At 41.7% G+C, this 25,666-nt stretch overlaps 2 protein-coding genes across 6 annotated transcripts in view; both read right to left on the bottom strand.

Annotated features, from left to right (window-relative positions):
* Positions 1-804: 804 nt before the first annotated feature.
* Positions 805-8,275, bottom strand: LOC119728936 (monocarboxylate transporter 13-like). Its single transcript, XM_038201384.1, has 6 exons — positions 7,908-8,275; positions 7,089-7,382; positions 5,556-5,890; positions 4,451-4,679; positions 3,440-3,583; positions 805-1,684 (listed from the first exon to the last, which is right to left on the bottom strand). Exons 1-6 carry the CDS (start codon positions 8,080-8,082, stop codon positions 1,413-1,415), a joined length of 1,449 nt encoding a protein of 482 aa, XP_038057312.1. The 5' UTR covers positions 8,083-8,275; the 3' UTR covers positions 805-1,412.
* A 12,621-nt stretch (positions 8,276-20,896) lies between these two features.
* Positions 20,897-25,666, bottom strand: part of LOC119728934 (mediator of DNA damage checkpoint protein 1-like) — a 45,555-nt gene continuing 40,785 nt past the window's right edge. For all 5 annotated transcript variants that reach the window (XM_038201379.1, XM_038201381.1, XM_038201382.1 and 2 more), the window contains 3 exons: positions 25,359-25,540; positions 24,418-24,578; positions 20,897-23,882 (listed from right to left, as the gene is read on the bottom strand). In XM_038201379.1, coding sequence (XP_038057307.1) covers positions 23,789-23,882; positions 24,418-24,578; positions 25,359-25,540 — 437 coding nt within the window. In that variant the 3' untranslated portion in view covers positions 20,897-23,788. The remainder of the gene's footprint in view (positions 23,883-24,417; positions 24,579-25,358; positions 25,541-25,666) is intronic.

Here is a 25,666-nt window from a genome sequence, read left to right as displayed (position 1 = left end):
ACCCAGGTAATTGGTCCTTTTACAGACCGTATACAGGGTACAAAAACAGACAAGCAGACAAACACGGAGTATTTACAAGATAAACCACAAACAGTGTAAAAGATTGATTAAAAATTGCTCAACGAGAATACAAAATGACAAAAGGAAGAAGGAAAACACCCCATCCCGCATCCCGAAAGACGTCTCATATAAAAAGGGGCGGATTAAAACGATGCATATCAAAAGAAAAAAATAATAATAAAAACCAAACTTTTCAACCTATTAAAAAAAACACTGGTATTCATGACTCATTCATTTTGTATAAAGACGTGGAAATGCGATTTTTTTTCTTTCTTTGCAAGTAAAAAACATGTTTTTCTGCCCTTACCTCTACCAAGTATTCACTTTATACTAAAATTCATGGTCAAGGGGTCAGTGCAATGCATGCCGGGAATTCATAGCGCCCTTTAGCGGTGACTCATATAACATGTCAAAGAAAAATGTTTGATTCGATGAATATTGACCCCAAACTGATGTTATTTCCAAATTTGTGAGCATTTTAATATTGAAAAATGTACTATATAAGCCCTATTCCTGAGAAGACACCAAACACTCCTGTCCCGAGATAATACAAATCGGTAACCTGGCATTATAGGGGTCTTCATATCCAGACGAACTTTGACTAGCCTCATGGGCGTCGCGAGGGGGGGAAAGGGGGGTGCTTGCCCCCCCCCCCCCCGGAAAAGCAACCAAAAAAAAAATAAAAAAAATAAAAAAATAAAAGAGGCGCGAAGTCATAGTGGTGTAAATTTAATGAGTTGGGGGGGGGGGGATGTCCCTGCCCCCCTCTAAAACTGAGAAATCGAGAATATGTTGAGAAATACAGGATATTTTTGGGAAAAATATGTTTTGCCCCCCTCTAGAAAAAAATCCTGGCGACGCCCATGACTAGCCTATACAGGGTGGCCTACAAAAACGGAACGGCATGTACACTTCCACAACCTTGAGACTCAAACCACCTGTACCAATAGATTTCTTTTTAGAAGAAATATGAAACCAAGATCTCCCGATTCGGTCCAATAGTTTTTGCTGCTGAGCATTTTTGTGTGTGTGAAGCACACGTCTTTCATTATGTGGGTATAATTACATGACAATTAATGCCTCCATCTAATTAAGTTACGCGGTTAGTAATTCATCGGGACAAAATGACTGCCAACCTTGTTTAAGGCTGTAGAACAAAAACTACTGGAACGAATCGGGCGATCTTGGTTTCATTTTTCTTTTAACAGAATTCTCCGTGCATTGGTATAGGTTGTTTGCGTCTCAGAGAAGTGCCGTTCCGGGTTTTTTGGGCCACCCTGTATTGGGTTCATTCAAACACATTCTTTCATAAAATACTATTATATACATTATGTTGTGAGTTTTACCAAGGCTTAGCCCACAAAAAGTTGCCTAGATTTATTCTGTCCTCTGTGGGGATTGTGGGAATTGGTGCCCCGAAGATCTAGTGAGTCGCCAGCGACCGGAGTTTCAGCGGGCACCTTGGAGGCGTCTACCGATGCGCCATGCGAATTTCGCGCAACTCGTCTGGTTTCAAGCCGCCTCTTTAAAGGAATGATCATCAAGCTGACTGTTGAGCATACAAATATGGCTGCAACGATGAGCAGGCTAAGTGTGTAGTCTCCCGTCAAGTCGTAAAGACCACCTGAAAATATTACAGAGATTTGATCGGAAACCCAGCATAATAAATGAGATAACGCGACAAAAGGATTATGTCATTAATGCACATGAAGTTCCAGTGGAACAAGGCACGATGGATAGGTACACTTGGTGTAAACGTTGGTACAGACTTAAAAACAAAATAATAACGACTTTGACCATAAACCCTCCAGCTATATTAATGGGGTGCTGGGGTCCGTGGGGTGCTGTGGTCCAACGGTTACGGTGTTCGACTCGTGTGCCGTGGTACATGGGTTTGAACCCTGACCGTGGGAACATGGGGCTTGTGCTCTTGAGCAAGGCACTTTACCATCATTGATTCGTCCTTCGGATGGGACGTAAAGCCGTAGGTCAAGTGTGTTGTGTAATGCACGTTACAGAACCCAGTAGCACTTATCGCTAAGAGAAGGGGTTTTGCCCCAGTGTTTCAGGCAGTGGCTGCATATGCGCCGCAGCACCTTGTAAACCCTTATACGGTGCTACATAATGAGTCTCACATTTCTCATAAACTTCATTTACCTGTCTTTAATAATAGACATAATTCTCAGCGCCTTGAGTACCTAATTGTTGGTAGATACGTGCGCTATATAAGACTCCAGTATTTTTATTTAAACAGTCACAGACAGTCAAAATTTCCATCCATTTCCCCTGCTATACTTTTACCACAGGCTATATAGTCACCAACAGTCAGATTATTATATCAAGCAAGCACTGTGGCTAATCAAATTCAGTCAACAGAAAAAGCACAGTTGGCTTATCAATCACCCACAGCCAAAGCTGTATCAAGTTACAGAAACAGTCACAGCCAGTCAATCCAGCTTTATATAGGATGGGAATTTTTAACTATCGAAAACGGTCACGTCATTGATTTTGACTAAAATGGCAACTTGGCTCAGAATATTTGATGTACCGGTACAATTTATTTGGTTCTTGAGTTACCAAAACTGATATAATACTAAAAGAAGATCTTCTACTGGATTGATTCTTTTAAAACAGAACTCAACCCATCAAACCCCGACGGCATGTTTTGCTGGAGTCTGTCAGGATGGGTACAGTACCCCTAAACTGACAGTCTTTTACATTGGGTTGGCACACCTCCAGAATCAAAGTCAGAAATATATGTGTGCAGTTTCCAACATGGTGTTGGAATTTGCCAGGATGTGTGTATGCATGGTTCCTAGTATAGTCGTGTTCCCTAACGTGGCGCACTTCGAAGCTTACCCGACTTTCTTCGTGAAGTGTTGCCAAACCTCTTTGTTGACAAACCTCAAATTCATGCAGTAAAATACTAGTACTTTTAATTTATCTATGCTTGCCATTTAATCTCTTTGAACAATTTCGGTTTCATAAGATTTAATCCGAAATTCAAAAACGGTGGCGCACTTGAATATATCTCGAAAAATTCCAAATTAACATTTAAGAATTTCTGTAAACTTGATAAATTCTGATAAATAATTATTATCTCTACTTAAATACCCAGCCAGATGTTTGTCAGAAAATTATTTTCTTACTTTTCGGGGCATTTTCAAAGGGTTCACTTGGCACTTGAAAATACAATCGGAAAATCACGCCAAAATACATTTTTCTTCTAAATGTGTTACGGGTAAATAAACTGGCGATTTATGAACAGGAGTGTTTAGAACTTGATGAAATTTCACTTTCTGTGAAATTTCAGTTTAGGTAGGCGTTACAGGCGATAAATCATGCTAGGGAGGGTTTAAGTGATCGAACCAAATCTCACCTGTCAAAGGACCACCAATAAATAGCCCGATGCCGATCGGCACAAGCAGTAACATAGTGACTATATCAGATCCGAAGTCTCCGAATATCTCCATCGCTGCGGGGTAGGGACAAACATACGACACACCGCGAACAAATCCCACGACTAGTCCGGAAAAAAAGGATAAAATTGGGGACGTGAACAGAGCTCGCTCAATGACGGCCTCCTCTGTAGGAGAACTGCAACGTATTTTACGCAATCGAAGCACGCATTGCGCAGAGTTGAAAATCATATCATTATGCTCGAAGTGTGTTTGACACAGCCGATGCGCGTTTATGCAAGTTAAAGCTCAAAATGATGATGCACGTGGATGGTCTGTAGGAAATGGCGTCATTTGAACAAGACCTATACAGTCTGTAGTAGTATGGGAAGTGTCAAGACGCTCCCGCAAGGCAAGAAAGGAAACAGATGGTATATTGCAAAGCAGCTGACAAGCAAACAATTGACAAACTGGGCAGGAATTGAACATCCCACCAGTCGAAGAAAACAAATCTGACGCGAGTCTTGTTCATTGGAGCAACGCCAGGACTGGTATCCCGAAAATTCAATGTTCCCCGATTATCATTCAAAGGATACTCTTGGAAATAATCATTGTTCCTGACTAAATTGTACAGGAGTAAGTTGGAATAGTTGGAATGGATGATGTCAAATCTACCATGCAACAATGCACCTTCTCAACAGATTCTTGCGTTGTGACAAAACGCGTTTTAGTTTGCATACTCGGAAAGTATACCTTTAAGAGTCCGTTTGCTCACGTAGCTCACGAAATATCCTCGTGTGTGGTGATTTTTTTTGCCGAGTTCTTTGCCTCGTGAGGCCATGAGGCAAATTTCTCAGCAAAAATTCAGCGCAAATGGGGAAATTTCATGAGCTACGTGTTGAGCAAACGGCCTCGAATGATTTCTCGCTTAGCACGTAGCTCTCGTGTGCGGCGGGCTTAGCGAAGGGGTATGTATTTTGTCTTGGACTCACCGAATGAAAATATGTACATAGCCGTCACGCTGTACAACACAGTCACCAGGCCAGATGCGACAGCTCCCAGTATGCCCGTTACGGCCACGGCGTAGATCTTGAGACACGGCAGACGATCGCCGAAGATCGAGAACAACAACTTGCCAAGGATTTCCCCGACTGCTCCCAAGACCAAGGACACGGTAACCTGGTTAGGGGTGAATCCTCGATCGTACTCCATGAAGCTTGCCTGGATATAAATAAGAAAAGAACCACGAGACTAACAGCAAACATAAATGTATCAATGTTTGTAAACATAAATGTATCAATGTTTGTATAAATGTAAACATGCAAAGTATCAATGTTTACTGAGGTTATGTTCAATTTTTAAGCTCTCATGTCACTTGGTGGTCGGTACGTCGGTCGGTCTGTCCGTCCGTCCCCGGAAAATCTGACCAAAATAAGGCCCCATAAGTTTCCCACAAAAAAAACCAAATAAAATATATTAAATACCTTGACAAAAATTGTTTGTAACAATTCGGAAAGATGTTTATGAACATCTCGTAAATGGAAGCAATATATGTGCAGTAATGTTGTAGTCACGTGGTAATTATCACAGATCGCTATAAATCTAGGTATACATAAAAAGTACAATCTAAATTATGGTGTTGGGATGTGAAAGGGAACTCCAAAGCTACACGACAATGTGACTATAGAGGTCGCTGTTCATATGGGTCTGTGTAACACAGAGCAGATTTCACGCAAGACTTTCGTGTAAGACGGCCAGAGCTTGTTGTGCACCCTCACTTGTTTTTTTTTTTTTATAAGCTGCAATATAACAACATGATAGGACTCTCAGTTGTCAACAATTATGCCATATGACGTCAACAAATATGCCCAATGATGTCTTTAAGGATTAACATTCACGAATGTATGCAGTACAACTCAGTTTGAATATATTTCTAGATTAGGAATTAAAATCCAACATTCCATTTTCACAGTTGCGACAGTTTAAATATTGAAAAATTGATTAATAACTGCAAAATTCTGATTTGAACAGTCCTGTAGCAACACCAAACTCCATTCACGGTTTCTTTGTGTGAAAACGAAATAATAGTAAGCTCACATAATTAATGATGAAGAATGCCCAACCAAGACTGCTCAACATAAATCCAATGAGCCAAAGCCACGTGTCTGCTCGAAGCAGGACCCTGGCGAGGGTACGTCGGAATGTCGCTCCCTCGGTACTGTCATCGGCAGCGACCTCGCTAGCTGGGTCAGTAGAAGCATCCTTCCCTTCTTCGACTCCGTTCTCTCGCGTTTTCTCTTCGGTCGGGCTAGCGATGAACGCACCGCAGGCTGCACTTATGACAAAACATCCGCCACCAATTATCCGCAGAGCGTTGCGCCATCCGTATGCCGTAATCAGTGCATTTAGGAGCGGAGCAAACGCCAAAATACCTGTGATGTGATCGTAAGAAAAGGGATAAGACAATCCGGTGCCGCACAAGGTAGAGTAATATTGGGGAGGGGGAGTCGGTATCTTGAAGAAGTGGAAGACTTTTGAGACGTCGGTTGGTGGCAGCAAACACACCTGTCCTTTTCAGTTGTTCACGTCATGTTTACGCTAAAGCGCGCATGCTAAATATGACGCAAACAATAGAAAAAGGACCTGTACTATTGCTGCCACCACCGTCTCAACTTAGTCTCCCATTCTATGGTACAGTCAATATGAATAGGTCTGCATGTATTCGAGCTGATAGACCAAATCCTTCGCCCTGTAGACCTTTCCGCGCTTGGTTGGCAAACGGCATTTTTGCCAACCACGGCCTGTAAAACTATGGAAGGTCCAACACGGCAAAAATGAAGAAGAGTTATTACAGATCACCAAAATATTATTTGATACTTACAAATACAACATTTTCAACAAAGCTACAAAATAATTCCTACATATGCCTTTTTACTATGTGTTGATGGCGTTATGAGGACTTTTTTGGTAAAATATGTTGCCAACCACGGCTTTAATTTATGCGCTTACGGCAGCCCATACAAAATGGAGCCAATGTTCACAAACAAAAGAAAGGCCTATAGCCTTGGTTCAAGAGGTTCTCAGCGGGGTACTTCACGCTAGAACTTTGTACCGCATGCGCGTTCCCATCCTCGAACCTGACTCGGCTAAGGATATATTACGTCCTGGAATGCGCCCGATTGGGCCAAAAAACGCGTTTTACACGAAACTATGTTAATTGGAAAGAGCATTTCAAATTAGGATATAAACGGCCATACAGCCATACTTTAACAATGGGCGTTTTGTGTGTTATTCTTACGAGAACCACGCAAGAACGAATTTTGGGAGTCAAAAAACTCGAGTCGTTGAGTGCTAGTTGTGAATCCTGCCGCACAGTGTTTCGCATTCTGCGGACGTGCAGGAAACAACATTTGTGTATTGGTGCTGTTTGTGTTATGTGACATACACACAGCATGTAAATACGTAATGGACACGGCTGGAAATAAGTATGCATGCTTGTGCCACAAAATGTCCGCCGCGTCCGAATTAAACAACCCAAACAGGCCCGTTCAGACCGTAATGAACATTCATTACACCAGCTGCTCGAGCCCTTTGTTTGATCCCACGGGGGAAAAAGCAAATGATACTCACCCACAGATGGGCCCAACAGTGCCCCAGCAGTAGCCCTGGAGCAGTTCTCTCTTGGATACCAGTCAAATATAACCTTGACTCCCGACTGAAATATAAAATTCCCGCCGACGCCGACGAGGACTCCGAACGTCAGGAAGGCGTAGGCCAGAGCAGGCACGAATGATGTTGCAACTAGTCCGCAGGACAGCAGTGCGGCTCCTAGCATGGCCACCACCCTGGGACCCAATCGCTTGATGAGCACGGGAGATATCGGGCTACAAAAAATCAAAGCGGCCGCAAGTGATCCTAACCACCCTGAAAGATGAGCAAAAGAGGCAAGAAAAACTGTTGGAGGATATTAAGACAGGCTTACGAAAACATCGCGCAGTACGCGTAAGGCTTGCGCCAATCTCCATTTTTCAGTGCCCCCCCCCCACTGAAAAATTCCTGGCTACGCCACTGGCTGCAGCGCCCGCAGCACCCCCGTTCCCGCGGGCCTGCAACTGAGACTGCCCAACTGAAGCTGTCCAGCTTAGACCTTCTATCTGCCAAGCATGGTCGTGTTATAAAAACTCGCTTTTCCTGCCCCTTATTCTGACATGGGGTGAAAAGACTGTAGTATCCAGACGCCACTTCAGTTGTGTACAGTCTATGGAGTGTCAAGAAAATGTTCTTAGTATTTCCTCACAAAATTTAAAATGTTTTTCAGTCCCAGATTCATGTCTTTTCAACATTTTTGCAATGATTGACCTTTATGATATATGAAGAAAAAAAGTGGTCAAGTTGCAACATTTTTTTCCATGAACAAAAATCTATCAAAACTTTAATGTGTATATCTACCCGTTAATGCCGCCCCTGCAGCAAATTCCTCTTGAACACTAACGAAGAGAATGCTGTAAGTGTAGGCAGGCCCAGTCGCAGTGAACAACTGCAGGAACACGATGACCACCATGAAATGTCCGCGGTATCTTCTGTCGAAGGAAAGCAGGCAAGCAAAGCTGCGAGATTCCGTCATGACGAAAGATATACCGGCAGCGCAGGATATCAAATGGGGATAGATTTATCAACAGAATCGTGATAGCCAGCTCTCCCGTGTCCACATGTTTAATACTATCCGGGCAACGCGCCAGCATTGTTTGCACCAAGCAGAGACACGCAGATCTTCCTTCTTTGTGAGATCAGAGAACGTGCCCGTCATTTCGATGGAAAGTATGCGTATTCATGAACAATAACAATGACGTAACACCACTGTAAGTTAGCCAGTTACATTAAAATAAGAACGGCTGACGTCGAGCGGCCACAGTAGCCCGAAATGACTATGGATCGCAAGATGCCTGGTTCAAAATCCACCTTTGCCCATTAATTTGTCATCGACTGTACTGCTCAAAGTTCATCGCTGACATTATTGTTAACTTGTTCTATCCGGTTCGTATTAGCGACTTCGTCGTACGCGCGCACGCACCACTGATTACAAGCGCCCTTTGGATAGACACTCAACAAGTTACGTTGCAATATGTATACACCGTGTGCAGTATTAAGCATGGTTAGGTTGAGATGACGGCACACTTACGGACAGGATATCTTTAGTTCTCATGTTGCCGATATTCTATAATAATCTTGATAACGGTCGTCAAATTCAAAATTGTACATGACGCAGTAAAAAGTTCGCCCATACGATCCGAGTACAATGTATATATATTTGATGCACAAAATCGTAGTTGAATTTCAGGTTTTCTAAATGAAAGCAATGAATATTAATTATTAACTCATTAAAAAAGTTTTAATAAGCAATTAGCAATTAATTAAACCTATATTATACTCGGAAATACTCGGGCGCTATCCGATTGTCGACGAAACGAATTCGGCAAACTTCGGAAATTTTCGGAAAAAGGAGGAGTTCCTCCCGTTTTAGTCACGTGACGTAAATTGTAATACGATGTATTACCGGAGGCTACCTGACCTAAGATTCATCAGGAATAGTCAGAATCGTTTAGTCTGGGAACCAGACTAATATTAACGCCCACGTGCGTGCGTGTGGAGTGCAGCTGGCTTGCCGTATTAAAACGCCGAACGGAAATGAAGGGAAACTGATGATCTTACAAAAAGAACATAAACCCCGGAATAGCTGTAAAAATTGGCAAAGACAAGCCCATTCTATAATGATCACGTATATTTTTTTTTTAAATGTTGCTGTCATTCATGCTGCTCCTGCATGTATCGAATGAGTGCTTTCCATTTATGCACAAAAATTAAAGCAAGTTGCAGTAGGGGCCTAAGTCCGCCATCTTTGTTCTTGACACGGCTCGTTTCAATGGGTAACGATCATTGATCTCCATATACACAGACTGGATAGGACATCGCGTACGAACGTGCGTCCGCGCGCGCGTTTTTTGAAAAGGGTAAAGAACACAATTTCGCATTCGAGTTGTGTACACTTTCGAACGGAGGATTAAAAAATGAAGTTGGGTTTTCTTCGGTTTCTTTGTCATTTTTGAAAGAATAAAAGAAACAGAGATCTAAATTGATCAAACTCGACGAGGAGTATAGTCAAGGTGTGCGCAGCATTAGATTGCTGGAGTCGGGAAGTAAGGAGCGTTGAAGAATAGGACAATTATTCGCAAGTAAGTTGTTTTTTTAACGAGGCCTATACAATATGGCATGGAGGAATATGAACATGGGAATGACAAAGCGAATTATGTCGCTCTGAGTTTGAGGGGACGGGCCTGTGTGGTAGCTAGCGAGATATTCTGTTCAAATTCCATGCGATCTAGGCCTGTCATGCTGGTCGGCATAATTTTTCTTTAAAAGACATCGGCCTAAACGTGCATGATTGACCCGGCAATGGCAATGAACAAAAGTTGACTTGTTTAAGATAGTTTATTCGAATAACTTTTATATGCAAAATCTGATTGAATTATGTCTGCCTTGGCTTAACGCCTACCGAAATGTTTCTATTCTTTTCTTTATAAAGAGAAACCGAGGAGATGGTTTATGCTAACTTACTGCACAACTGGCCGATTGACCTTCATAATTATCAAACAAAGAACTTCAGCAAAGCCATGTAGCAAAAACCACCAGCTGCAGGACCGAGCCGGACGAAAATGGAGAACTTCACGGAGGGATGGAATCGACTGTATCATCCACTGAATGGAACATGCGTGTGATAAGCATCTGAGCGTTTGACTTAATCAATTTTTACGATGTGTATATGGAGATCAATGGTAACGATCTTGCTGCGCCATGTTTGTTCCCATCATGCCTTGCGCGACATTAACCCCTAATTGTGTAATTGAAATGTCCCACTATTTGGGACATTTAAATTAAGACGGCAGTCGATGTATTTTTGAAATTTTGAAAGAAGGGTTCTTAAAGCATCTGATGAAGATTTAGTTCAGTGAATGCTCATTGCTGCATATTCCGAGAAAACAATATTATAGACTTTTCTACGCTTGGTTGACAAACTGCACATTTTGCCAACCACGGGTTGCAAAACTATGGAAGGTCCAACACTGCAAAAATGAAGAAGAGTTATTACAGATAACCAAAATATTATTTGATTGTTAGAAATACAACATTGTCAACAAATCTACAACATAATTCCTACACATGCCTTTTACTATGTATTGAGGGCGTTATGGGGATTTTTTTTGGTACAACCACGGCTTCAATTTATGCGCTTGCGACAGCCCATATAAAATGGCGCCAATGTTTACAAACAAAAGAAAGGTCTATAGGATCCTGATTTCAATTCAAAAGTTGAGTGGATAGCTGCAAATGATGCACGCTACTCTCACCTAAATACTTCTCAAAATCCTTTTTTTCCCCAGGCAAATTGGGCCGCATGCCACAGTGTGACCGATTGAGGGCGCCGTATAACGACGCCATGGGGTTACAAACAGACGCGAACCCCAGGTATTGACGTTATATGCACATGTAATTATGTTGCTCAACAAACACATTATTACAATCTTTACTTTTTAATAAATATACGAGATATTCCCCCCCCCCCCCCCCCAAACAAAAACCCAGAAAAAAAATAGCCCCCAAAAATGAAAAAAATAAATAGCAGTAGCGAATGAGATTGAAAATTGTATTGATAATAATATTAACGTACATGTCCGCCAGAGGCGTAGCAATTCATGAGAAGGGGGTATTTGCACACCACTAGGTAATATAGTGGGCATGGTTGTAGGATTTGTTCAGCGCTCCCCATTGAAAAAGCGAGCGTCCCCCCCCCCTATACAAAATGTATATTGATTTTGGGAGGCTATAAGTGTCCGCCAGAAGAAAAACCGGTCTACATTTCAGCACGCCTCCCTGGAAAAAATTCTGGATCCACCCCTGCTAGCCCCCCTAAAATATAGGCTCTAGAACCGCGCCTGGGCACTGCATATTGGCTGGATATTCGATTGTAACATTTTAACATTGAAAAAAAAAATATATGGTGCTTTCGGATCTCACGCCGCGACGAATTGATTCTGTTTTTACCCCAGACATCGCATACAAAGACAAACTCTGATTTAAAGCACAGCCAGACAGCAGTTACTAATTATTACTAATTTGTGTGCAGGATATTTGAGTACGCAATGATCCGATACCGGGTTGAAAGAGCAGGTAGTGGTGGGACCATACTGCTCGACACCGTGGGAAACGAGGTTGTGTGCAAAGATCGCTAGCCTTTTTTATTTTATTTTATAGAATGGTGGACACATGAGGGCGCTATTTGGAGTGGGAAACTCTTGTGTTTACCCAAATTTACACAATCCAAATGGTGTGTTTGTCCGCTTGTCTCAAAAAGTCTCATGGGAATAGTGAAGAGAGCGGGAAGACTATACTTTACTCACTGAATTAAATTATGAATATTACCTTGAATTTTAACATGGAGCTATGTGTTTAGCTCCATGATTATAACCATTTTAGGCCCCCCCCCCCCAAAAAGTCGGTCTCTGGTCAGCGCGCGCGTCGATTTTAATCATGCGCGTCAACCTTTTTTTCCAAAATGTTCCGCGGTAGCTCCAACAGCGCCCTCTAGTGCCGCACCTCCTCAATTTTTTTTTACCAAAGAGCACCAAGGAATGGGAAATTGCACCAAGGCAAATGATCGAGGGCACCAAGGAAAATTATGGAAGACACCAATGTACATTCAGACACCAAAAAAAGCAAAATAGTACCCCACCTTGTCTGTACGATCCAAGCTTGAAAAAAAAGGCAAAAAAAAAAAAAAAAAAAAGCTGCGTCGCCGCATCAATTCTGGAACTTTGGTCTGACCAGAGACCGAGGATTTTTTTTTTAGGCCTTACCTCATCTTTCCACTTTACGTGTAAATTTGTTTTGATTTTTTATTGTTTGACTGGCCTGCGACCTCCCGCGGAGAACACTAAAATAAGCATGGAAGTCAACGCGAATAATCAATGAATAGCTGAGGAGATTAATTATTCAACCCAAGTATTGATTTTTCCCGCCTCTTACAGACTGCTTCAGCGGCAAGGGAGAATGATCAAGTCTTCGCTGATAATCCATGAAGGATTTTGTGTTATAAACGGGAAGTGAAGCTGTCGTATATATATTCCAATGTTTTTTTTATATCAGCTGTAAACTTCATCAAGTCGAATCTGACCAGGGAAAAACATATCCGGAGATGATAATATGTATTATCCTTTAATTAATGTCCTCTAATTGTTTATTATTTTTAAAGCAATGACATTGCCGAGCTTATGCTGCATATTATGGTCGTTAAAACTTAAAACTGGCCAAATTATTCTTATACAGATATGGGGGGAAAACATTGCTCAAAACTCGTTCCTTGCATGCTCGGCTTTATTGCAATATTAAATTGGTTCCTATTATTTACATTAAATATACAGAGAGACTTTGGAGTTTAAACACTTGTATAACACAAAGTAAAAGTAATGCATGTAGGCCTAATACATGAAGATAACAACTTTTTCATCTAAAAGTAGATGAAAATGATGATATTCTTTGAACGAATTGAGCAATTTCAGTAATCTTTTCATCTAAAAGTAGCTTATGAAATTGGCTTTCCAGTCATTATTATTTTTTGGTGCTACATATTTTTTTAAATATGAAATATAATTTCTGGAGTTTGGGTTCCGCTTACAATTACAAAGTGGGTACAATTCAGAACAAATCAATGAACTTTTTGGAAGGGAGGGTTTTTCAATGGAAACTATACATGCACACGTACATGTAGTTGCTTTGTGTCGAGAATAATGAGCTGAAACTTCGGCAGGTTAACTTTTTGTTAAAAGGCATATACATGAAGGATCATCTGTTTTTCATGCATTTAATTCGTTTCCAATAATAACACCACTCAAAATCCAAAAGAAGAATGTTCAAAACCTAACCTGTTGACGTTTCAGCTCAGTGGATGCGACACTTTTCGAGAAAACGGTAATAATAAAATAGCATGCACAACCGTTTGATCAAGAAACACGATGTTGTCCATGGCACTCTTTGTTTCCATGACAATCTGTCAATTGACCGATCTTTGGAAATCACCTACATTTCTTGATTTCTTCCAAATGACAGCAAGCCAGACGGAACAATTTCACAGGGTGTTTAGTACCAGTACGATCTTTAATCCAAGTGAGCTTTTTGATAATAATTTGGTAGGTTACTTTTGGGATGAATGCACATGACACTTCATGCCTTTAATAACCTGCTATAACAGATGTATTGTATCGGCAAAAATACCCTTTTCTTTTAATGATGTCCGTTACCTATAGAGCAAACTTCCAAATTGCGCACTGTCTGCAGTCACGCAGGCCTCTGAACTTTTAACCCACAGCCTCTATTACATGCATTATACATGTATATAGAACCGCACTTGTAATACAAGTGATTACACATACTTTAGCACGCTAACTCCTAGAAAACGAACAAAGAATTGTTTCAGCAACGAAACCCTTGTGCAATTAATGGTAATACACATGTTATAGCGTTACATTACATTCTTACAATACTTGTTCTCCGAACAGTGTTTTGTTACACCAACATTAATTAGGTCAGTAACCGGAGCCCGGGTATCCGTCAAAGTCAATTATCTCGGGCTCGGACAATTAATACTAGGCCTATATGGCCGAACAAAATAAATAATGCAGCACACGTGGAACGGTCTGAACTATAGTGGAATTTCAAATTGGCACTGAAGCCGAGGGTTTCAGCGCTGTCTTTTGTTGAGAGGATTAAAAAAAGGTCCTCAATTCATACAGTTCCTTTGAAAATGCGAAAAATTCTGCGCGGGTATCGTTACTATGCTGGAGTTTGAAATAAACATCACCCTTGATCATTCGCAGAAAATGGGATTTAGGCCTATACCTTCTAAATTTCAATAATAAAGAAACCGACTTTTAAAAATCCATATCTTATATTAAAACAAGTGCGAGTGCACACTGGCCGTATTGCAAGAACTCTTGCTTGAAAGTTTGCATGAAATCTATCAAATTGATTCCTGCCAGAGCTGAAAAATGCGACGCCGAAAATGCGACGTCGATGGCACATGTGGACAATCATACTTTTGGTCAAGTTTCGGGACAGGCAGACCGACCGACCACCAACTGACAACATGGAGCAAGTATAAGCCCCTGCCAGAGTTTAAAAGGAATTATTTTTTAAAAAAATATTCAGACTTGCATATTACGAGTACTGTTGACAGAATTTACTAAAAATATGCCCCTTAAATGTAGCCTACACATATCCCCATTTTTCTTCAGAGCAACTGATTTTGTGTACGTCATGCTGTAGTTGTAAATACAGTATTGCACATTGACTGCTAGAATACATTCTTTTGTTGACGAGATTAAAGCGGTACAATGAATGGGGACCAACGCACAGCAACCACCTCATGGGCCTTATTCACGAGTCGGCCATATTGGATTGAGAGTGAGGTAAAATCTTCCTTTGTGGAACTTGTGCAGAAAAATGAAAGCAATGACGTTACAAATTAATACCAGTCTGCTCTGATGAATCATTTAAAATTTGTGATTAAACATTCTCTAATGTTTTAAGCCACATTAAAAAAAAAATGAAAGTGAGGCTATAATGAATAAATAGTCTGGCACCATCCAATTCAACAGTTCACAATTTATGAAAAAATTGAACATCCAGGGAACACGACAAAGATGGCCAACTTGTGCATATTAGGCTCATGGCGAGAGCACGATGTTCAAATCCGACCCGAACCCAGTTAAATGTTGTTGACAATACATGAGTCCGTTTCAGTGTACAATGTATTTGATTCAACGTTCACACCGAGGCTGGTTGGCCAAGTGATTTCATCAGGTACAAACTTCAGAGGGCCCATGAACAAACTTCAGAGGGCCCATGTAATGAAATGTTTTTAATGCCTTTCTTGAAAATGCACATCTGTGTCCCATTTAACCTTATTTGCTTTTTGGCTTTTATGCTAATGGAAATGTCCGTATTCATAAACAAACATGTGATGTCATTTCAGGAAGAAACCTCAATGTTACAATTACTTTAGCACAAAAAGTTGCCCACATTTTTTGATATTTTGCTGTCGTAAATTTTCTTTTCTGTGGTGACTCGTTGTTGTGTAAGTGCACGGCAGCAAGCCAATGAGCAAACCTTTCTCAGAGATGTTTACCATGAGCAAACTTTTTGGGTTCACAATTTGAACAGAAAACCCCTAAACTGAACCGTGTCTTCCTGAAATGATATCCCAGTAACATCGCTGTTCGGAAAAGCATGGCAAATTTTAAATGTTTAAAGAAGTGCACTTTTGAACCAAATAAACCAAAAAGGGATGTCAAATGGTTTTTATACACTTAAGAGGAAAGTTGCACGAAACGTGTTCCTAAGAAAAGTGCATTTCATGATCATTTGAACCTTATGGAAGTGCATGGCATTGGCAATATAATGTAGTTTGGATTAATATGTCATTGACGTCTTCGTGACCTTTATATACCCTTAAGATTAAAACTTTTCACGCAGATACCTTTGTGGCACTTAACAATATCTGGAATGCAAAGACAGGATTTTTCTGTTCATGCTGAGGCAAATCCATGGCGATAAAAATACTTGAGAGAATCAAGGGCAACTTTGATTGACGGTATAGTATTCATTCAAGGTCTGACACAGTGAATTGCTCGTTCAAGCCGAACGCAAATTCTGCCGCAAACTGTTTTTTCAGAGGAAAAATAGCGAAAATATCTTTGGTTCAGAAATTGCTTGTTCATGATAGTTTATTATGCCAACAGAAGACTGACTTAATAAGCGAGTTCGGTATTCCAACTACACATGTTCACATCAAGATTTGCCGATTTTTCTTTCGGGATAAACATTTCATCGTATGCGTGCAAAAGCACAGCGGGGTACCAGCAATATTGAGGAGATCATCGTGTTCTGAAGTATAACATTTTGCAAAAAGCCTTTGTACAGCGAAGTGTTTTTAGGTGTCTTGTGTGTCATTTCCATCTCTTTTCGATTGCACGAAAAATTGCACAGAATGCAGATTTTGTTACCACGTCCCCCATAGCCTTGTGTGCATTTATCTGCCGTGGTTATCCCGAAAAAAATCGTGGAATCTTGCTGTGCACCAGTTTATTTTCGAATACTGAACTGGCTTATATTAGGAACGGACCATGGTCCGTGATATATGTCAACTTATCAACATCCCATGGACTTGTTTTCTTCTCGCGCGAGATAATCCTATACAGCTCAACCCGCAACAAAATATAACATGAGCAGACAGATTTGAAAACTGGTTGTTGTCGGACCTGTCACAATGTTTAAAGTGTAAATGGCAAACAGATCATGTAAAATTCAACACAGTAACTGCGATGTTACAAATAGCCTACAAAATGGTGTACAATTTCAAAGTATGGTCATGTGATAATTTTGTCAGGGTTTCAGCTGCCTTTCACATACAGATACATGTGTACATGATAAGTTTAAGGTTACATAGTATACAGTTTCAATGTTCAATACTAATTAAAACGAGAAAAATAAATTGATAAAAATTAACAACTTCATCCAAAATCATGTCGATAAATTAGGTGGTCTAGACGTGACCTGCCATTGCACCAAGTTGCCAGCATCCTGAGCTGTGGGCGACGTCCGTATAGCAGAGACGTTCAGCACGGGCTCAGTAATGGGTATTGCAATGCCTGCCTCCCAGGCGACGGGGCGTGAGTTGGGACCGACAATCACCCTCCGATGTCCCGATGAGGGGCCGGCACTCCTTGGGCCGTTACTCGGGCCAACCCCGGTAGGATTCGGTTTCACTCCGGGGATGTCCGAGATGATGTAGGTCTCGATGGTCGAGCAGCGGGACGGCGGGCGATCTCGCACCGTCGCGGGCATCTCGATGGCTCCTCCTTCGACCGGGGAACTGTCCGTTGGGCTTCCCCCTCGTCGGAGATGATACAAAGGTGAATCGGAGGCGACAGATCTTTTCCTAGGAGCTTGGGATCTGCTGTTGAGGGACATCTGCTCGCTGGTGACTAAAGGCAGTCTCTGTCGATCCCAGGACTCTGTGGGCGATGGCGGGACCTCCGAGTGGGCACCGTGAGCTGGGTAATGTCCCCTCGGTGGAGTTGGAGATAAATTCGGCTTCGGGTACTGCGCTCCGGCCGGCAGCTGTTGGTGGTGATTGATTCTCAACCTGGACGGGCTGAACGCCGCAATGGCGTTCCCACCGCCCACTCTCCGGGTCTGGGACACGCCCAATTCGTTCACGATGCTGGCGGCGCTCCTTGCCCCGTGCCTCGAAGCCGCCGACGGGGAAGTCGGCAAGGAAGCTTGCACCCTCTTGCTGGTCTCCCACTCCTTGTAAACGCTGGAGTCAAAATGCTCCCCTAGGGCCGCCGTGATCTGCTTCAGGTTCATAGCGGCACGGCTGATCTTAGACGTCCTGAAATTGGCAAAAGTGTAGTACGGATTGTTGGCGTTGGTCATAGCCTGGGCGCTCCCTCCTTGCGGTCGGACCCTCTTTGCCCCAGAAGTCGGGGGCATCGGGAACCCATTCGGGAGGCTGAACAAGTCGATTATCTTTTTAGTCGTGGTGGCTCCCAACAGATACCGGTCTTTCCCCTCGAGGTCCAGCGGGCGAGGGACGAACGCCAGCGGGTGATGCGGCCGGGCGTAAGCGGTGCTGGCCGCTGGTCGTCGCTCGTAGATAGGAATCCGGTTGGGAATGGTGTGGACCTGTAAATCCAGATCAAAGGTGACCTTTTTCCGAGTCCGAGACTCCACTGAAGCCTTCCTCTCTACTCCAGCTTCGCCTGGGGAAGTCGCTGTCTGCCCCGGTTCCATCACTGCTGGCTTACTCCCTTCTTCCTCCATTACAAAACTGTTGTAAATATCATCCTAGTATTAAGAGACTCCTACAGTCATGTTGATCGCTGCAGAGCGAAACCGTCCATTCCACAGTCCAGTCCCGAAATGAGCATCTGCGTTCCTAGTCAAAGCTCGCTTCCTAATCGAGTTCAATGCGAGCACTTTATCGCACCTGCATTAAAGTACACTGCCCACGACCCACAAGTGAAATTCAAAGTCCATTTCCTCAGCCGACACCTCGTAATAACTGTCTCGTTAAAAAAAAATGGCTGCCATTAACCAATTATGGCCGTTAATATGAAGAATCAACGTGCGAGGTCACTGTAATTTCCTGCTATTTGAAGTCATCGCAACCAACAATATTTATGTTTGTCCAAGAACACTCCCAGGGTCTGGTATACGAGATCGTATCGGTTATTGGGTGCTTAAACACCTGGCATCATTTGTGCGATCGTTTACTTGAATTCCTACTACATGTATTTTGAATCCATATTCCTTCTTTTATTTCGGAGTTCAGTTGATGACCGTGCGATTTCTCTCTCCTAATTAAGTACAACAGTTATGTTTGTACTAGTACTTACAACGGCCCTGGTCCCCCGACTTGTCAATAGGCACTGACAAACAAAATTCCGGTGCGGCGTCCACAGTAGCTATGGAGATTGGCCAGAAACTGTCGGGCAAGAAGTTTTAGGGACACCAGGAACACCATGTCCCTTCCGAAGTTCTCGATAACCAATCCTGGATTGAGGAACGCCGAGTAGGAAGATGTCTTTTCGTATTGAATAAAATACCTTCCACTGAGTGTACAGTTGTATAATATCCTCGCCGATTCCGCATGGAAAGACGGAAAGCCCATTCACATTCGACTCCAAATTTCCTTCACCGAAAGTTGCCAACAGACTGTGAAGCTTCGTGGGAGATGAAATAATTCACCGAAAGTCCAGTTCCCTTTTCCCCCTTCGTACGTCAGGGTTGACTGCCTTAGCTCCAATTTTCTCCCCGATTGCCACTGATCCAGACACGGGTTAAGCTCCCAGGCGTAACACGCTTCAGCCGGATCAGATTGTTACCGAAATTTGTTGCCCAACAAATTTCCACCTGAATACAAATCCGCTTCGCAACAACGCAAGCAACCCATAACCCTTCGTCTCATTGTATGGCGTACAAGTCATTGTCGATGCGCCGATATGAGCCGTTTCACCGGAGTCACTATTGAAAATATCGCCCTGTTGGACATCCTAGCCCTTTGTGATGGAAATAGTATTGTGTATTTTATCGATCTATTGATAGACCGACACGATGTGTGCGCCCCTACCTACATGTACATGCACGCGACAATCATGCACGTTGCATACTGCATTTTGTACATGCATAGTCTCTCTTTCAGGCGCTAACTTTTCTTTGGCGTAGCTCTTTCATTCTATACAAGGGATAATCGATAGTCATGCATACAAATGTACTCGATCAATTTGGGCCGCGTAGAATGGTTTTGCGCCCCCCATAAAACCCAGAAAGCAGGTAGGGGTTTAAAGCGGCTAAATCTCTTAATAAGCTCCCGTTTGCCTTTTTTTTTTTTAGAGTGTCTGGACTTTAATGGGTTACCAGGAAGGGTACCTACTGATTAAACGAGAAAACCACAGTACAGTGAGCATTGGCACATCCCAAATACCCTCTGAAGGCACAAAGAAAAGCCAAAAGATTATTCATGATATACAAGATAATAAAGGGGCTGGTTGTTATACCGGCAGACATCTACTTGACTCCAAATGCAAGGTAGACTAGAGGAAACTCACAGCAGTTTAAACAAATTCGTACTCGCACCAGGGCATTTGAAAACAGTTTCTTCCCAAGAACTACACTGCAAAAACTGGAGTGTTAAATCTACACCATTGGTATCTATATAGGACCATCTGGTGTTAAATTTTACTGGTGTTGTCCTATATAGATACCGAATGGTGTTAAATTAACACTACAGTTTTTGCAGTGTAGTAAGGATTGGAACAAAATACCGTCGTCTGCAGCATGTGCAACGCCAACATCACTAAACTCATTCAAGGAAGAAATTCGCCAAAAAAAAATGGGAAACGTTATGTAAAAAATAATTTCCGGGTGATGATCATTTGGCGAAGTCCCACACGACATGCACAACAAGTTGGTGTGACGTTTCCCTTGGGATGCTTTGCCGACTATATGATACAGTATACAAATATAGCATGGTTTGAGGGTGGACAGTTTTGAATTTTCTTCTTTGAATTTTGAGTGGTGTTATAAATATATACTAACAAAACGCATGGACAGCAAATGATCCTATGCCTTTAACGCCTTGCACCGGCATGAGGATGCACTGCTGTTGTCATTCAATTATTAGAACGTTCAATTAAAAATGTGTGTTGACCGAGTACGAAGACTACCATTTATGCATCTGCGCGTCTCCAACAGACTGTGCATATATTTGCAAATAAAAAGTAAATTTGCAGAAGCGTCAGTGAAATTTATGGTCACGTCCATATAGCTTTATCACAACTTTCGCTTATATTTGCGGCCCCACGATAATTCAGGCGTATCTTTTTGTGCGTCATGGGCGCAAAAGCATATTTTCAGAGGATTGAGAACAGCCAACACAGAATAAAGTATACGTAGCATTTTAACATGAAGTTTGAAAATTCGTTGGATAAAAAAAACCAAAATCGAATATTTCGAAAAGCACAGAAAGATAAATTTGAACATTTTCGTGCCCGACTTAAAATTCGTTACGGTCCGCTTCGGGTAAACTTTTGTGTCCCGTCCGCGCCTTTTATTAATAGTAGTTACACCAAAATGCAACAAACGAAAAAATCCCAATTTTTTAATTTCAATTTTGTCAACATCAAATATTTATAGACCGCCACGACATGTATCATATCACTTGAAACAGCTTGCTTTTATATATAAAGAACTGAAAAAGAAATTAAAGCATCGATTCATTTCATAAATAGTGACACAATATAAGTTATCAAAATCATCAAAGGATGGTTTACAATTGCCAAAAAATAGTTTCGTTGGTGAACTTAAGAATAAAAGAAATACTCACATTTTCTTTTAGACAGACATTTTTTTTCTCGGACGAAATATTAAAAATAAGGCACTGAATGACAACTAATTACTGAAGTCCATAAATCCAAAATCTAATAAATCATTATGATCTAGTTTAATGTTGCTATTGGAAAAAGATTATGTTTTTCAAGCCTTTACTAAGATGTGGCGGTCAAATTAATATTACTTTATCTGAATTACTATTACTGAATATGGAATGCAACACCAGTTGACCCTATTTGGCACTTTTTATTACTTAATTTTTGAAAATTATACCACAAAACTATCAATAGGCCCTGAATTTTCAATTAAGTCAACAAGATCGCCCAAATTTGCAATGACATTATTTTCCACAACTTCTTTAAATATGATCAGTTTGAACTTGTGCTAACGGAATCAAAGGCACATTAAATTGCACTAAACTTAAAAGACATACAAATGCTGATGTTAGTCCTTCGGTATACTGTTATAAATAATTACTTTTTAATCACAAACAGTGTAGAATTTTAGTGATTTTTGTTTACTTTTGTCTGTTTTATTTCTTATTTAACCGGAGGAAAACCTTTCAGTGAATTACTGTGGTGTAGTTGTTTACATACTCAAAACTGAATGTGGTCTTGTCATTATATTTTGTGACATATAATAGGCACCAAAAACGGTTGATAATGAATCTGCAATCCCACAGAAACTAAGACAATGCAGCAACATTTACAATTTCAGTAGACGTTTTTTTTCCAATTGTTTTTCGCACCTAAATCAGGCTAATTTGTTCTTCTGCATAAACTAAGCAAAAAATACTGCATAAAACTAAGTCAAAGAAAGAGATCCTTCCATTCTCTCTTTCATATGTGTGAGTATTTAAATTGTACAAACATGTTTTAAAATAATATCATCTGGTTTAATTGAGTTATTTAGTCACTAGACTAAATTTGCTATCAAGGTTTTTGCTGTCAAGGTTTTTGCTATCAAGGTTTTTGCTGTCAAGGTTTTTGATGTCAAGGTTTTTCCCTGGTCCCAGAGGGCCAGTCTAGTGTCCTCTTTGCTTTGTACCTATCTCACTGATTGACTCACTCGCTGACTGACCGACTATCACTTGTGAGCTGGGCAGTGCTATCGTATAGGATCACCCGTTACACAAATGATTGGGCTGAATCCGGCCCACTGTGTAGACCACACGCCATGTTGAATCAATTGAGTAGAATCTTGTGTGCTCTTTGCACCAATGTGACTGACTGACACACTCCCTGGCTGACTGACTGTCACTTTTGAGCCGGGCAGTGCTATTGTATAGGATTCCCCGTAGCGCTAATGAATGGGCTGAATCTGGCCCATTGTGTAGACCAGATGGCATTCTTAATCAAGTTAGTAGAATCTTGTGTCCTCTCTGACCGATTGACTCACTCCCTGCCTGACTGACTGTCACTTGTGAGCCGGGCAGTGCCATCATATAGGATCCCCAGTAACGCCAATGAATGGGCGAAGCCCGGCCCATTGTGTAGACCAGACGCCATTCTGAATCAAGTGAGTAGAATCTTGTGTGCTCTATGTACCTATCTGACTGATTGACTCACTCCCTGCCTGCCTGACGGTCACCTGTGCGCCGGGCATTGCTATCATATACATGTAGGATCACCCGTAACGTTAATGAATGGGCTAAATCCCGCCCATTGTGTAGACCAGACGCCATTCTGAATCAAGTGAGTAGAATCTTGTGTCCTCTTTGCACGTATCTGACTGACTGACTCACTCCCTGCCTGACTGTCACTTGTGAGCTGGGCAGTACTATTGTATAGGATCACTAATAATGGCACTGAATGGGCTGAATCCTGCATATCATGTAGATCAGACACCATTCTGAATCAAATGAGTAAAATGTTGTGTCCTCTTTGCACGTATCTGACTGAGTGACACACTCCCTGACTGACTGTTACTTGTGAGTCGGTCACTTGACTGTCACTTGTGATTGTGTAGACCACGGCCCAATTTAATAGCGCTGTTTAACAGTTAGCAGAAAATCATGCTGCTGCTTAAGCACTATTTCATGGCGTGGACATGCCAACAGTTGCACGTGCATGGAGATTTCCATTGTTACGTCACTGAGTTGAGCAACTTTTTTCCTTTAGGGTTAAACGTGCTTTAACTGTGCTTATTGCTTACGGTCTCTATGAAGTAGATGGAGGCTCGGTAAGCACAAAATCGGTTCTTAAGCAGCGCTATAAAATTGGGTCCAGACGCCATCTTGTGTGTACTGGGACCAGTTTTACTAGGCTTGGCCGCATATTGTTTGTTTCCGGGATTTCAAACCTAGCCTATCCAGAAAGGACGACGGTTTAACGTCTTCTTTTGCTACTTGATGGAGTGTCGCCGACTTTGCGTTTGCTACTGGGCTCACTGCTTGTGGACGAAGGGGTAAAAAGCTGATACGTGTAACGCATTAAGGAATTTAACGTTAAATCATTTCACACTGATGGTCGTACAGGCTTTTTCTGACCTTTTTTTCAAAACGTCTTTCGTTCTTCAAGAGTATTGTGGTCCAATGGGGTGTTGTGGTCCAATGGTTACGGTGTTCGACTCGTGTGCAGTGGTACTTGGGTTCGAATCCTGACGGGGAACATGGTGCTTGTGCTCTTGAGCAAGGCACTTTACCATTATTGCTTCGTCCTTCGGATGGGACGTAAAGCTGTAGGTCCCGTGTGTTGTGTAATGCACATTAAAGTACCCAGTAACACTTATCGTTAAGAGAAGGGGTTTGCCCCGGTGTTTCTGGCAGTGGCTGCAATATGCACCGCAGCACCTTGTATACCCTTTATAAAGGTGCTATGTAATGGGTCTCTTATTTCTCATAAACTTCATTTACCCGTCTTTAAAACATACATAATTACCAGCGCCTTGAGTACCTAATTGTTGGTAGATACGTGCGCTACATAAGACTCCAGTATTATTTATAACAAAAGGATATAGCTCTGGTCTAGTTTCCTGTCTCAGCATGCCGGTCAGTATGAATTCGGCACTGACAACCTGCAGGCCTGCCTTGATGGCCGGTTGGCACCTGGCTTCGTCGGCATCGCATGATACGATGATTGTAGATGGGTCTGGTTTCTTAGGCATGATGCTCAGACACTGGGAAAGACACAAAAAAGAAAATTGAGACCCAGTAGGTCCCACTTGCACAAATGTTGTAAACGTTAACAAACGTCAGCACTATTCTTGGGCCGTTACTGGAGTGTACAACTGTGTGGTCTAGATTGGTCTGCAGAAATGATCTCATATCTTTTTATGCAAAGACAACCAGTAATTAATCAACAGCCTAAAGAGTTTTGATAATTTGAGACAATACTACTTTCCTTCAACATTTTATAGATGTTCTCTCAGTGCTAGTTTCATCGCCCCCCCCCCAAAAAAAGAAGAGGTGCTATCGTTCTAGCAACACAAAGTTATTCACTTTTAAATAATGAAACATCTGTTCAATATTAAGTTATGGAATCAGTACATAATTCCTAATTATTTGCGTTTAAACAATAACTCAGGAGTATCTTTTTTGCAGTAGAGAGGCATCAGAGAACTGCCGATGCCGACAATAATAAAAAAGAAAATTGTAAAAATAAAAATTTCAAATTGGAAAACAAAGACAAATTGGGGAACCACCAACACAGGGCTGGATATCTCAGTTGGTAGAGCACCGGAACGGCAATCCAGAGGTCGCAGGTTCAAACCCAGTGCCAACCAATTTCTTTGTTCAATTTTTATAATGACTATATATGCACCTAGTCAGTGTCCCTTTCTGTTTTATTTTACAAATTGAAAATTCGTTAGGAGAAAACAAAATCAATCAAATTGAACAGCACATAAACTTTATCTTTATGGTTGAATGAAGAAGAGGTGAAATTTTTCTCGACTTACTTTCCCCCCAGCACTCTGTATAATCTCTTTCATCTGCGCTGGCTCTGGTTTGACGTTGGCCGTCACAAAGACACTGAGCGCGCCCAGAGCGCCTCCCTGCAGCGCCCTCTGGTGAGAGGTCACATGACTGAAGCTGTACTGCTTCTCGGCAGCTTTGTCCTGCAGCAGATACGGGGAAGGGTCTGTAAAGGAAACAAAATGAGGGGAAAAGGATTTATATTTGTGGTTAAAATTACCCTCACTATTAAAGATGCACTCCCTGTGCTATTTTTGATTTTCACTTCAAATATAGATTTGTATTTTTAATT

Source organism: Patiria miniata, unplaced genomic scaffold (assembly GCF_015706575.1).
Source record: "Patiria miniata isolate m_02_andy unplaced genomic scaffold, ASM1570657v1 HiC_scaffold_20, whole genome shotgun sequence".
In the NCBI taxonomy this organism is placed as follows: domain Eukaryota; kingdom Metazoa; phylum Echinodermata; class Asteroidea; order Valvatida; family Asterinidae; genus Patiria; species Patiria miniata.
Note: the sequence above shows the minus strand (reverse complement) of the source record. Positions and strands in the feature narration are given on the sequence as shown.

Bases quoted from the DNA above. Each gene is read 5' to 3' on its own strand.
- LOC119728936 (XM_038201384.1), bottom strand. From the start codon at position 8,082: ATGACGGAATCTCGCAGCTTTGCTTGCCTGCTTTCCTTCGACAGAAGA. The intron at 5,891-7,088 runs GTGAGTATCATT...ATCACATCACAG, and splicing joins ACTGTTGGGCCCATCTGTGG to GTATTTTGGCGTTTGCTCCG. The intron at 3,584-4,450 runs GTGAGTCCAAGA...TTTCCGGACTAG, and splicing joins TATGTACATATTTTCATTCG to TCGTGGGATTTGTTCGCGGT.